At 35.3% G+C, this 15,801-nt stretch overlaps 3 protein-coding genes across 3 annotated transcripts; all 3 read left to right on the forward strand.

The window, feature by feature from the left end:
• The first annotated feature begins 4,030 nt into the window (after positions 1-4,030).
• Positions 4,031-4,396, forward strand: LOC144437917 (uncharacterized). The gene has a single exon (XM_078126950.1). It carries the CDS (start codon positions 4,031-4,033, stop codon positions 4,394-4,396), a length of 366 nt encoding a protein of 121 aa, XP_077983076.1.
• Positions 4,397-7,015: 2,619 nt separating this feature from the next.
• LOC144437918 (uncharacterized) lies at positions 7,016-7,831 on the forward strand. Its single transcript, XM_078126951.1, has one exon. It carries the CDS (start codon positions 7,016-7,018, stop codon positions 7,829-7,831), a length of 816 nt encoding a protein of 271 aa, XP_077983077.1.
• A 4,559-nt stretch (positions 7,832-12,390) lies between these two features.
• Positions 12,391-13,215, forward strand: LOC144437919 (uncharacterized). Its single transcript, XM_078126952.1, has one exon. The coding sequence runs from the start codon at positions 12,391-12,393 to the stop codon at positions 13,213-13,215; it is 825 nt and encodes a 274-aa protein (XP_077983078.1).
• The last annotated feature ends 2,586 nt before the right edge of the window (positions 13,216-15,801 follow it).

Here is a 15,801-nt window from a genome sequence, read left to right on the forward strand (position 1 = left end):
AAAGACATTTGTCCTTTTAAAAGAAGAAGAAATTAACTAGGATTTATATGTCTAAGTAAATTTTTGAAATAAACGATACGTGCAAACTGAGAGTGAAAATTCAATACCTTGAAAGGAAGTCATGTTATATGAATATATAAAAACAACAAAGTTTTCTTCATGAGTGACACATCAAATCAGTATGGAAAATTTGCCATTTTTTCAAACTTAAAATAGATAGCTTACAATAAGAAAATGAATAGAATATTCTAACAACATGACCTTTGACCCGAAGCAAGAATAATGTGTAAGCTATCCATAATATAGTTTGGTATGTTCATCTGCCGGACATGCAACATTGATAACTCTATCAATATTGGGTTATGAATTTCATCGTACAAGAACTCAGTACATCCAGACATCTCTCTCCAACGTCTATGGTATATGTACAAAAATATCTGCGGGTCGCATTTTTCTAAATTTGGAAAGTGGAATTCTTAAAGTATAGAATCATTCGTTAAGTAGATATACTAGCTTGCAAAAAAGACTATTGATCGTATTTCTAATCTCAGTTGGCAATCAATACCTGATGTAAACTGGTTGAATTCCTTCCGTGGGAATATTGTTGTTCCAATATCCTTCGTTATCTTCACCGTATATACCACATCATTAAGTTTTGCATAACTACCATAACCAAACACCATTAGTTACACAAATAAATTAAGGAAATTGATAAAGCCTGATTGCCGAAAATATTTAATTATGCAAATTATACATCAATATTCAATGAATGTTCACCAAACCTTTTGAGTTCTTGCTACGACCATGATACAGATATGTGGCAAGTTTCATTAAAATCGATGCAGTAGTTTCGCAGATGGGCAGACAGACGGACAGACATATAGACAGACAGACAGACAGACAGACAGACAGACAGAGACAGAAAAATAGACAACCAGACAGAAAAAGCATAACATAAACCCATATTTCAAACAAATATTTGTCATGTAGTGGTCATAGTTCAACCTAAGAAACATTGTTATTTTTTCAATTTATTAGAAGAATTATTGAATGTACACAGCCAGCAGTATGTAGTCTATATCAAGTAAGTTCATATTTTATTCAATCGATGCTTTCTTATTCATAAGAACAAAGTGTTAATACTGAATAACCAATTCTAGATCTATCTTAGACTTTCCATTCTACTATAATTAAATCCTCTTTAAAATCGTAATCCGAAATAAAATCTCAATTGGTGAGTTTGAAAATATCACAGGCTATGTTTATGCACTTTATGTTTCGTTTTTTAGCAAATAGCTCATGATTTCAAGTTATTTTACTCCACTATTGTATCGCGCAGCCTATGTGAATTTACTCTCGATTACCCAGACGCTGTCAATTGCACTAGGACATTGCATATGCATGGTTCTATTGCAAGTGATTTTTGTAAGGAGGAACATGGCCGCTGATGGTAACTGTGACTGCCTCTGATTTGACGAAAAATGTTACCGAAATTTCGTTTTCCTCAACTCTAAATGTATTTAGTAGAAATAATTTTATAAATTTGACTTGATTTCTAATACAATGTGTGTGTGCGTGTGTGTTTGTGTGACAGAGACTAGACAGTGTGAGACAGAGTTAGAGAGACAAGACAGAGAGACAGAGAATAAGAGAAAGACAGACAGGGACACACAGAGACTGAATGAGAGACAGAAAGGGAACCAAAGATAAAGAGATGGGGAGGGTCAGACAAAGCATGAATGTGTATTGAGCGGATACATGCACACATGCACACACACACACACACACACACACACACACACATACATACATACATACATACGTACATACGTACATACACGTACATACATACATACATACATACATACATACATACATACATACATACATACACATACATACGTACGTACATACACACGCACAAATACATATACAAGCACGCGTGTATGTATGCGCATACATACATACATACATACATACATACATACATACATACATACCGTACATACATAGATACATACATACATACATACATACATACATGTACATACATACATACATGCAAATACTCACACAAACACACACATGCATTTCATGTGAAACATTATCAAAACTTACCATCCATCGTATTCAAAATGTCAAACTTACATGTTTGTGTACGTAATTCTACAAGTGGTCTTTGAACGGAGGTTGTATTTGTCAGTCTTCAAGTATGTAGGACAAATACCGACGATTTAAAGGTAGTACATAAGGAAGCAGTGACATTCATTTTGCTTTTTTCATATGATGAAAATAATCAAACTTGTCACATACAGGTACACATATACACGTACGCACAAGCACACAAGTCAGATGTGTCAGGCTATAAACATTTGGTAAACAACAGCATCAACATTACATGTAACGTATAAGACTGAGTAGGGCTTCCGACACCTCGAAAACATTCAGTCAAATCTCTTCAATGACGAGTGCAATAAAGCGCCCTCGTCATTTTATAAGGTTGTTCACAAGTCACATGATCTAAAGACCTGGACGTTGACGCTGGTTGGTGTCCAGTACAGGTAGGTAGAAGCCAATATAATATCATTATTGTGAGTGAATATCGAATATACTCCTTGATGGAAGGAAGGAGCATTACGTTTTAAACATTTTAGAGTGAAATAGTTGACAAAAAATGAAAACTACACAACATCAAATTAAAGTGAATTAGAAAACGTAGCAAAAAGTGTTCAATCCGTACGTGTCTTTGGAGCAAGCCACGTAACCTTTGTTCTGTTTATGTTTAACATGTTTGAGGTCAGGGCATGGACATTACTTCTGCCAGCCTCTTTCGGTAGGTAGGTCACATGATAGGCAATGTCACAGAATTCTGACCAAGTGCAGATTTACTTAAAACGTTGGTCGACATGATACGTGATATACTATGCTCGTGCAGTCAAACACACTTTCGGAAAGTTTTAGCATATAGTTTTGAAGGAGAATATACTTACGTGTAGCTTAATTACCACCATTGGAGTAAAGGTTATGATTTAGGGGGCGTTTTGCATCGACCTGTTCCTACAACATCGCTACATTTACATTCAAATAGCACAGTCTGTACCTGGTGCCCTATTCTCGGCAACAGTCAACGTACATAATAGACAAGCTGTACAAACACAAACACATGAAAATAGTGACTTATTTTAGGAATGACTCGGCGTCACCACAGAATAACTGAGGTTGAGGATGCAAAGCGCTGTTAACCAAGAGTAAGAAGTTTTGGAATAATATTTGTTATTAACACACAATTCCGGCATAAAAGCCAGTTTTTGAATGTGAAACACAAGTACTAACAGGGACCTTAAAGTCACAAACCGTGTATCGACAACCTGTTTGTTGAATTTCTAATTTGTTATATCAATGTACATGCTTATGTTCAAGGAATATTTTTCAGGAAAAGTTGTTGGCACATTGATATCGGTAGAGGCATCGGATTCTTTTATATAGCGGTGTAAGTATGTAAACGACTAAATTGTCACATTTAATCTATCAACACTTTCATATACGTTGTATACATCTAGATAAAAAGACGCCTTCGCCATGACCTCTGAAGATGTATCTCCGTCAACAAGAGTGATTTTGTGGGTTAATGCAAGGTCGAGATCAACTGCTCTTGAGTTGGCAATTGCATCCGACGAAAGTATCAAGATCTTTCATGAAGAGTTTTCTATGGCGTACTTTAATGGGGAGGAACGGCAATGCAGTAAGAAACATTCTGAACTGGGTCCAGTTCTACAGAACTACAAGTATGGTGATGTCAAAGAGCGACTGGAAAAGCCATATCCTGGAAAGACAGCAGTGTTTGTAAAGGAAGGAGCTGTAACACTAGGAGGCAGGGATCATTACAAGTATATTCCAAGAGGTTATCTGAATACGTTTCTCATTCGAAATCCTCGTGCTGCTATCCTGTCAACTTATAGATCACAAAAAGGCAATGGTACCCGACGTCGACGACGAAACGTTGATTGAGTTAACTAAGGATACTGGGGACATGTTACCTATTTATGAACTGTACAAATACGTGACAGAAGAATGCCAACAACGACCGATTTTAATACACTCAGAAGACTTAGCCAACGCACCTAAGGAAACACTGCAGAAATACTGCCAGGCAACCGCGATCACATTCAAGGAATCATTCCTCAACTGGAAACCAGGTAATGTTGAACATTTCCATGAAGGACACAAGGATAATGCTAACTTTATGACATCCTTTCATGCAAATGCTGTGGGTAGTTCACGTTTTCAACCTTCATCGGATCAACACGTCGATGTATCCGAATTACCCGAGGAGCTGCAAAAATGGAGTGAAACATTCATGCCTCTTTATGAGGAAATGATTCGTCAAAAACTATAAGAATAATGTAGAAATTAATATAGTGGGCGATTTTCCTTGTCCGCAATTACAAACTGTTTCATAGCTTTCAACAATGCCTATACATGATACCCTGTTTTTCTGACAGCATTATGGGCGGGTTCAATAGTTCAATGTAGTATAAAAACTAATCTCTTTTAGTTAGGCATATTTAGGCTCCTAATTGAATTAGCAAAAAAATGAAAATTGTTTCAGACCGCAATATCAATTTCAAATCAGTATGTTGTTAGTTTGTAGTGAGGAAAATGTAGTTCTTTTGTTGACACTTTACTTTATCTTGGTGCTATTCATTTCCAATTGCGAGCATTCTTCCATTTCTGAATTTTGTATTTTTTCTTGAAATATTTGTATTCAAGGGCACAAAACAGATCTATTGATTTAGTAAAATTGTTTTGTAGGAACTAAAATGGCTCAACCCCCACATCCCCTAATTATATAGACTTTAGTTGTTTATCCTACATTGCAATATTGATATCGGCCCTTATATGGTATGAATGTGAGTACACCTGTGAGAAGTTCGATCAATAAAATGTAAAATATCATTGAAATATCAAAATAGCTATACTGTCGATTTTATTAAAAATAAATGGAAATTCATATTTTGGTTACTCTGGACATGTAAAATTACACGCATACATATATAACATTACTAACAGTATTAAAACAGATATTTACAGATATATGAAGGTTGTCATTACACACACATTAAAAGGATGGTCACTCAGTGAAAGAATAAGCTCAACGTCTGGCGTTAAAGTTTAAAACTGTAATTGAACGTTGAGTTGTCTATTTTGCGACTATTCTGAATTTGAATTATAGTGGATTTATCTTCAAGTAATTTTATAGTAATGAACAGTGTGAATGAGATGTCAAGATTGACATTCTGTCTGAACTTGAAAGGATGGCATCTTATATGATATACAAGCAAGGAAGTTTGAATGATATATCAAACCACTTTTTATTGTGATCTGAAGTGACATTTCTAAACTGAAATATTCTTTTACAACTTGATCAATCTGAATATGTATTCAAATTGCGTGACCTTTGACCCAAATTTAAATAATTTTTTTCAAGTATATATTTTACCGGCTAGTACCGTAAATCTATTAATATCGGATTATGAATTTCTTTTTTACATCCTCTTGATAAGTCTGCAACATTGTGGATGAATTGTATTTCTCCCGATTTGCAAGTTTGACTTCGATAATTTTTGTCTTTTCTTTTAAACTACACAGCCATGTACTAGTCTCGCTGCCTGACTTCGTGACTTGCATCTTTTTAAGGTAAGACGCATGAAGTGCGCCCCGAGCGACAAAGCCACGGGAGGTGATGGGTGACAAAACAACTAAACAATCATATATAATTTAGTTTATCAATACGCACGCTCGCACGCACATACGTTTGGATTTCCTACTGACAAGTTTTAAAATCTCGTCAAATCTCTTCAGCGTGACGAGTGCAATAAAGCGCCCTCATCATTTTATAAGGTTGTTCACAAGTCACATGATCGAAAGACTTGGACGTTGACGCTGTTAGGTGTCTAGTACAGGTAGGTAGAAGCCAATATGATATTATTATTGTGAGTGAATGTCGAATATACTCCTTGTTGGAAGGAAGGAGCATTACGTTTTAAACATTTTAGAGTGAAATAGTTGACAGAAAACGAAAACTACACAACATCAAAGTGAATTAGAAAACGTAGCAAAAAGTGTTCAAGCCGTTCGTGTCTTTGGAGCAAACCACGCAACCATTGTTCTGTTTTTTGTTTAACATGTTTATGATAAGAGGTCAGGGCATGGACATTATTTCTGACACCCTCGTTCGGTAGGTAGGTCATATAATATCAAATGTCACACGAATTCTGAGTAAGTGAAGATTTACTTAAAACGCTGGTCGGAGTATTACGTGATATACTATGCTCGTGCAGTCAAACATAATTTAGGAATGTCTTAGCATTATAATTATTTTTGGAAGAAATATTCTATATGTGTTTGTTTTCATTGACATGTTTACATAGCTCACCGCCATTGGAGTAAAGGTTATGATATAGGGGACGTTTTCCATCGATCAGTTCATACAGCCTCGGTATATTTACATTCAAATAGCACAGTCTGTACCTGGCCCTAATCTGGCTGCAGTCAATGTACAATATACTATAATATAGACATACTGTACAAACACAAACACATGAAAATACTGACTAAAAGGAATGACTCGGCGTCACTGCAGTATTACTGAGGTTGAGTATGCAAAGTGCTGTTAACCAAGAGTAAGAAGTTTTGGAATAATATTGTTATTAGCACACATTTCATAGGCCTGTTTTCTGAATGTGAAACACGAGTACAAACAAGGAACATAAAGTCACAAACCGTACGTGTATCGATAATATTTTTCTTGAATTTCCAATTAGTTATATCAATGTACGTGCTTAATATATTCATGGAATATTTTTCAGGAAAAGTTGTTGGCACATTGATATCGGTAGAGGAATCGGATTCTTTCATGTACCAGTATAAGTAAGTACACAACCAAATTGTCACATTTAATCTATCAACACTTTCATATACGTTGTATACATCTAGATAAAAAGCTGTTTTCGCCATGACCTCTGAAGATGTATCTCCGTCAACGAGAGTGATTTTGTGGGTTAATACAAGGTCGAGATCAACTGCTCTTGAGTTGGCAATAGCATCCGACGAAAATATCAAGGTCTTCCATGAAGAGTTTGCCATGGCGTACTATCAAGGGGAGGAACGACAATGCAGTAAGAAACATGTTAAAATTGGGCCGCCTCTACAGAGCTACAAGTATGGTGATGTCAAAGCACGACTTGAAAAGTCATATCCCGAAAAGACAGCAGTGTTTGCAAAGGAAGGAGCTATGTCACTAGGAGGCAGGGATCATTACAAGTATATTCCCAGAGGTTATCTGAATACCTTTCTGGTTCGAAATCCCCGTGCGTCTATCCTGTCAACTTACAGATCACAAAAGGCAATGGTACCCGACGTCGACGACGAAACGTTGATTGAGTTAACTAAGGATACTGGGGACATGTTACCTATTTATGAACTGTACAAATACGTGACAGAAGAATGCCAACAACGACCAATTTTGATACACTCAGAAGACTTAGCCAACGAACCTAAGGAAACACTGCAGAAATACTGCCAGGCAACTGGGATCCCATTCAGGGAATCATTCCTCAACTGGAAACCAGGGAATTTCGAACATTTCCACGAAGGACAAAGGGATAATCCTAACTTTATGACAGCCTTTCATTCAAATGCAGTGGGTAGTTCACGTTTTCACCCGTCATCGGATCAACACGTCGATGTATCCGAATTACCTGAGGAGCTGCAAAAATGGAGTGAAACATTCATGCCTCTTTATGAGGAAATGATTCATCAAAAACTATAAGAAGAAATTAATAGTGGGCGATTGTCCTTGTCTACAATTACATGCTGTTTCAAAACTGTCACAATGTTTATATTATATGCTGTTTTACTGACAACATTATATGGTATGATTGGTATACATACTCAGTTAAATAAGTACACAACGAAACTATCACATTTCATCTATCTACACTTTCATATACATCGCATATACCTTGATAAAGAGACGCCTTCGCCATGACCTCTGAAGATGTGTCGCCGTCAACGAGAGTGATTTTGTGGGTTAATGCAAGGTCGAGATCAACTGCTCTTGTGTTGGCAATCACATCCGACGAAAGTGTCAATGTCTTCCATTACATGGAGAGTTTTGCATGGCGTACATCCATGGACTACAGGTCCGGTTCTACAGAACTACAAGTATGGTGACGTCCAAGAGCGACTTGAAAAGCCATATCCTGGAAAGACTGCAGTGTTTGTAAAGGAGGGAACTGCAACACTAGGAGGCAGGGATCATTACAAGTTACAATATTGCTTTCTAATACAGAGTCAAAATCATTTAAGGTGGAGGTGCAAAAAAGCAAGATTTGAAGGGTGACATATTTTCAAATCATTGTTTCCCAACAATGAATAAAGTCTACACCATCAACCAATACATTTTCTAGTTCAAGTGTTGGTCTTCTAATTCAAAAATCGGTCTGCTAGTTCAAGTGTCGGTCTTCTAATTCAAGTGTCGGTCTTCTAATTCAAGTGTCGGTCTTCTAGTCCAAGTGTCGGTCTTCTAATTCAAAAATCGGTCTTCTAGTTCAAGTGTTGGTCTTCCAATTCAAATGTCGGTCTTCTAGTTCAAGTGTCGGTCTTCTAATTCAAGTGTCGGTCTTCTAATTCAAAAATCGGTCTTCTAATTCAAGTGTCGGTCTTCTAGTTCAAGTGTCGGTCTTCTAACTCAAGTGTCGCGTCCATCTTCTCATTCAAAAGTCTTCTGTACTATACTGTACTATACTATAATATACTATACTATACTATACTATACTATACTATACTATACTACACTATACTATACTATATAATATATACTATATACTATACTATACTATACTATACTATACTATACTATACTATACTATACTATACTATACTATACTATACTACACTATACTATACTATATAATATATACTATATACTATACTATGCTATATACTATGTTATACTATACTATATACTATACTATACTATGCTATATACAATATACTATACTATACTATACTATATATTATACTATGCTATATAATATATACTATAATGCTATATAATATATTATACTATACTGTACTATACTATACTATACTATACAATATTATATACTATACTAAACTATACTGTACTATACTATACTATACTATACTATACTATACTATACTATACTATACTATACTATAGTGTAGTATAGTGTAGTATAGTATAGTATATAGTATAGTATTCCCGTTTTTGTTTGTCCAGAGTTTACTTGTATTGTTCATCAAATAGAAATGCTAGTATTATGAAAATGGACTCAAGTTACTAGTCTTTCTTTCTGTTTCATTATTGCCTCTTTTCGCCAGTTTCCCGGTGAAGAATTTCACTTTCTTCGAAATTCTTCTTCGTTACTACATGTTCGTATGTATCTGATCGTTTGACCCTTAATGGACCCTTTGAAGACTGAGTCTGGGTGGCATGATTGCCTGTGTAAATATTGGAATGAGTTTTGATATCCAATACTTTGTGTTATTGGTGTCGTTGACATTTGTGGATTGTAAGATCAAGATATGTTACTTCAGTATCTGAGCTTTCCAACGAAAATTTGAAAGTTGGATGTATTTGGTTTATTTTTTCACTCGGATTATTTAACAAAATATCATGAAAACGTCATCCCTGAAAGGTGTCCAGAGTGATATTTTATTCGTGTAGATTTCAATAATGCGACTTTCCAGTTCATGCAATGCTATGTCGGCTATTTCGGGTGATGCCCAAGAGCCCATGCTACATACACATGTTTGTGTATAGAATTTTCCATTAAATTTTAATGTGTTTTTCGTGAGAATCACATGATAGTTTCTGGAGATACACTGGTGGTGGTTTTGGAATGCTATAGTCGATTTTGTGTGTAACTGGCGAGTCAAGTGATTTGACAACTGACTGCATTGCATCAGACTGCAACGTATTTGCGTACATATATACCACGTCTAAAGTGACTAGTATCAAATTTTCAGGAACTACAGTAGTTTCTGATGCCATGATGTGATGATACACTTTGTGCAAGTGTGAGACATAGTATATCTCGAAAGCCGGACACCCTCACATGAGATCCCATTGGTCTAGTATAGTATAGTCTAGTCTAGTCTAGTCTAGTATAGTATAGTATAGTATAGTATAGTATAGTATAGTATAGTATAGTATAGTATTGTATAGTATAGTATAGTATAGTATAGTATAGTATAGTATAGTATAGTATAGTATAGTATAATATATAGTACAGCATAGTATATAGTATATTATAGTATATAGTATAGTGTACAGTATAGTGTATAGTATAGTAAACTATATAGTATAGTATAATATAATATAGCATATAGTATAGTATAGTATATAGTATAGCATAGTATATAGTATAGTATAGTATATATTATAGCATAGTATATAGTATATAACATAGTATAGTAAGTATAGTATAGTATAGTATATAGTATATATCATAGCATAGTATATAGTGTAGTATACAGTACAGTGTATATAGTATAGTATAGTATAGTATAGTATTAGTATTGTATATAGTATAGTATATAGTATATATTATATAATATAGTATAGTATAGTATAGTATAGTATATAGTATATAGCATAGTATAGTATATAGTATATATTGTATAATATAGTATATAGTATATAGTATATATTATATAGTATAGTATATAGTACAGTGTATATTGTATAGTATAGTATATAGTATAGTATAGTATAGTATATAGTGTAGTATACTATATAGTATAGCATAGTATAATATATAGTATATATTGTATAGTATAGTACATAGTATGTATAGTATAGTGTAGTATAGTATAGTGTTACGATCCAAAATATCTTATTTCGGAATTATGGGAATAATTTCTACTTTTCGGCATTGTAGGCCATAGGTCAGAAATAGACTGGCGATTACGAATCTGGCCAAACATGATGTAACTGATATTCACATGATTGGTTAGAGAAAAGTATATAATAACTTTTATGATGGCGTGATCTTATGGCGTGATTTTCTATATTTAGTCGTTGTGTAAATTCCATTGTATTGGAAGTATACTTGAGATGAGAATTAAAACATCCAGAAGCACTTGGGCTCTCGGGTAGGTGATTCTGGCAAGCCGAAATCTCTTCTCAGTCGTGACTAATTCCCGACTTGGACCTGAACGATCCCATACAAGAGTATGAGAGTGTGAGTGCTAGAGTGCAACGTCAGAACTATCCATACTTATACCGTTCAACTCTATGACACCCAACAATAGTATAGTATAGTATAGTATAGTATAGTATAGTATAGTATAGTATAGTATAGTATAGTATAGTATAGTATAATATAGTATATTATATATATAGTATAGAAGACCGATTTCTGAATTAGAAGACCGACACTTGAATTAGAAGACCGACACTTGAATTAGAAGACCGATTTGTCGCCCTCGGCCACGGTATCTTCGGCCACGGTACGTTTGATGTTTACGAGGCATGCTGGGATAAAAGGTCAGGACCTTGAGATTATTTCTGACAGCCGGCCTCTCTCGGAAGGTAGGTCACACGATAGACAATGTCTGACTAAATGACGGTTTAGGTAAAGAAATCGGTCGATGTATCATGTAATATACTATGCTCGTGCAGTCAAGCACACCTTAAGAATGTTTTAGCATTATTTTTGAAAGAAATATACTATATATGTGCTGTGTTTTCATTGACGTTTACATTTAACGTATCGCCATTGGAGTGAATGTCATCATTTATTAGTAGTTGTTTTCCATCGATCTGTTCGTACAGCCTCGCCAAATTTACATTAAAATAGCACAGTCTGTACCTGGTGCCATATTCTCGGCTACAGTCAATATACAAAATAGACATACTGTACAAACACAAACACATGAAAATACCGACTAAAAGGAATGACTCGGCGTCACTGCAGTATAACTGAGGTCGAGTATGCAAAGCGTTGTTAACTAACTATAAGAGTAAGAAATTTTGGAATAATATTGTTATAAACAAACAATTGGTAGGCCTGTTTTCTGAATGTGAAACACGAGTACTAACCAAGGAACATAAAGTCACAAACCGTGTATCGACAACCTGTTTGTTGATTTTTTTTATTGGTTACATCAGTGTACTTGCTTAATATCCACACGGAATGTTTTTCAGGAAAAGTTGTTGGCACATTGATATATCAGTAGAGGCATCGGATTCTTTCATGTACGCGTATAAGTACTGAAATAAGTACACAACCAAATTATCACATTTAATACTTCCATACAGTCATGTTGTATACATCTAGATAAAAAGACGCCTTCGCCATGACCTCTGAAGATGTACATGTATCTCCGTCAACAAGAGTGATTCTGTGGATGAATGCAAGGTCGAGGTCAACTGCTCTTGAGTTGGCAATAGCATCCGACGAAAGTATTAAAGTCTTCCATGAAGAGTTTTGCATGGCCTACTTTTATGGGGAGGAACGACAATGCAGTAAGATACAAGCTGTTACAATGCGCCCACGTCTACAGAACTACAAGTATGGTGATGTCAAAGCACGACTTGAAAAGCCATATCTTGGAAAGACAGCAGTGTTTGCAAAGGAGGGAGCTGTAACACTAGGAGGCAGGGATCATTACAAGTATATTCCCAGAGGTTATCTGAATACGTTTCTGGTTCGAAATCCCCGTGCGTCTATCCTGTCAACTTACAGATCATTAAAGGCAATGGTACCCGATGCCAACGACATAACATTGATTGACTTAACGAAGACTCTTGCGGACATGTTACCTATTTATGAACTGTACAAATACGTGACAGAAGAATGCCAACAACGACCAATTTTGATACACTCAGAAGACTTAGCCAATGCACCTAAGGAAACACTGCAGAAATACTGCCAGGCAACTGGGATCACATTCAAGGAATCATTCCTCAACTGGAAACCAGGGAATTTCGGACATTTCCCTGAACATCAAAGGACAAACCAAAAGGCCATGGCAGCCTTTCATGAAAACGCAGTGCGTAGTTCATGTTTTCAACCTTCATCAGATCAACACATCGACCTATCAGAATTACCTGAGGAGCTGCAAAAATGGAGTGAAACATTTATGCCTCTTTATGATGAAATGATTCATCAAAAACTATAAGAATAATGTACAAATTAATAGTGGGCGATTGTCCTTGTCTACTAGTACATGCTGTTTCAAAACTGTCAACAATGTTTATATAATATTCTGGGGTTTTTTTCTGACAGCATTATATGATATGATATGATTGTGAATGCCTTGCTGTAATTTCGATCAATAAAATATATCAAATTTCCAAATATCAAAATAACTTTATTTTCCATGTCTATTAATGGAAATTCATTGGTTACTCAGCACATGTAAAATTACACACACACACACACACACACACACACACACACACACACACACACACACACACACACACATACATACATACACACACACACACACACACACACACGGTATAACATTGGTTACTCTGCATATGTAAAATTACACATGACATTAGTTGACACTATCAAAACATATAATTACAGATATATTGATGATTGTCATTATACACACATTAAAGAATGGGCATTCATTGAAAGAATAGGATCAACGTCTAGCGTCACTGTATAAAACTGCAATTGAACGTTGAGTTTTCTTTTTTTCGACTTTTGTGAAATTGAATTATTATTATAGTGGATTTATCTTCAAGTAATTGTTATTGTAATGACGAGTGTAACCGAGCGGCCATGATTGGAATTCTGTCTGATCTTGAAAGGATAGCATGTTATATGATACACAAGCAGGGAAGTTTGTTTATGAGTGATGATAAATATCAAGCAACTATCGAAAACTTTCTTTTTTGATCTGGTGATATATGACCTTTGACCAAAATTTAAACAATGTCTTTCAAATATTCTTACAAGCAAGTAACGTAGTATTGGTAAATCTATGAAAGGAGCATTCAGTAATTTCAAAAAAAGGGGGGGGGATTTAAAAAAATTATGCCCGGTCTGTGGCATAAAAATTGACCGTCCCTCTTGTCCGTTGTGCTAAGAAATGACCATCCCTCAATTTACTTTCTGTGAAATGACCCTCCCCTGTGCAAATATTTATATGAAAAAACACTGTTAATGTTACCTCCCTGTGGCGTAGTTTTAGAGCTTAAGATTAGTAGTCAGGAGGTCCTGGGTTCGAATCCCACTAGAAACAGGGAATTTTTCTGTACTAAGCTCCCACCACATTGATAGTTTTTAAAGGCATTTATTGTTTCTCACTATTACCACAGTGTTGATCAATGCCTACGTGACAGATCTGGTCGAATTGATAGGATTATTACGGTACTTTACAATGGTGGCACTGGTGGGATGTGGTAGCAGTAAGATTTGGAACCGGTGGCAGCCCTGGGATTAGGCCAAATAACACAATAATGCAAAATATAGTAGCATTACAAAGACATATAACCCATAACACCAAAGTAAAGAGTTGGGCACATTCAAGGAATCATTTCTCAACTGGAAACCAGGGAATTTCGAACATTTCCTCGAAGGACAAAAGGATAACCCTAACTTTATGACAGCCTTTCATGCAAATGCTGTGGGTAGTTCAAGTTTTCATCTTTCATCGGATCAACACGTCGATGTATCTGAATTACCCAAGGAAATACAAAAATGGAGTGAGACATTGATGCCCCTTTATGAAGAAATGATTGAACAAAAACTATAGAAAGAAATTTGTTCTCTTAAAAGAAGAAGAACTTGACTGGGAATTATATATTTAAGTAATTTTTGAAATAAACGATACCTGCAAGCTAAGAGTGAGAATTCAAGACCTTGAAAGGAAGGCATAACATAACCCCATATTTCAAACAAATATTTGTCATATATTGCAAGTGATTTTTGTGAGGAACATGGCCAATGATTGGAACTGTGACTGCCTATGATTTGACGAAAAATGTTACCGAAATTTCGTTTTCCTCAACTTTAAGTGTATTTAGTAGAAATTTAGTAGAAAGACAGAGAGGGAGACAGACATACAGACACAGGCAGAGACACACAGAGACTGAGTGAGATAGAGACAGAAAGGGAGCTAAAGAATAAAGAGATGGGGGAGGGTCAGACAAAGCATGTATGTGTATTGAGTGGATACATGCACATACACACACATACATATATACGTACGTACATACATACATACATACATACATACATACATACATACATGCAAATAATCACACACACACACACACACACACACACATATATATATATATATATATATATATATATATATATATATATATATATACATACATACACACAAATATATATACAAGCACGCGTCTATGTATGCGCATACATACATACATACATGCAAATAATCACACACACATACACACACACACACACACTTCATGTGAAACATAATCAAAACTTACCATCCATCGTATTCAAAATGTCAAAGTTACATGTTTGTGTACGTAATTCTACAAGTGGTCTTTGAACAGAGGTTGAATTTGTCAGTCTTCAAATATACTGGACACATACCGACAATTTAAAGGTAGTACACAAGGAAGCAGTGACATTCATTTTACTTTTTTCATATATATCACTTGTCACATACATACACACGTACGCACAAGCACACAAGTCAGATGTGTCAGGCCATATACATTTGGTGAACAACAGCATCAACATTACATGTAACTGTTTTTTT

This window comes from Glandiceps talaboti, chromosome 7 (assembly GCF_964340395.1).
Source record: "Glandiceps talaboti chromosome 7, keGlaTala1.1, whole genome shotgun sequence".
Lineage (NCBI taxonomy): Eukaryota > Metazoa > Hemichordata > Enteropneusta > Spengelidae > Glandiceps > Glandiceps talaboti.

What these genes read in the sequence shown, in the direction of transcription:
- LOC144437917 (XM_078126950.1), top strand. Translation starts at nt 4,031, where the DNA reads ATGTTACCTATTTATGAACTGTACAAATACGTGACAGAAGAATGCCAA.
- LOC144437918 (XM_078126951.1), top strand. Translation starts at nt 7,016, where the DNA reads ATGACCTCTGAAGATGTATCTCCGTCAACGAGAGTGATTTTGTGGGTT.
- LOC144437919 (XM_078126952.1), top strand. Translation starts at nt 12,391, where the DNA reads ATGACCTCTGAAGATGTACATGTATCTCCGTCAACAAGAGTGATTCTG.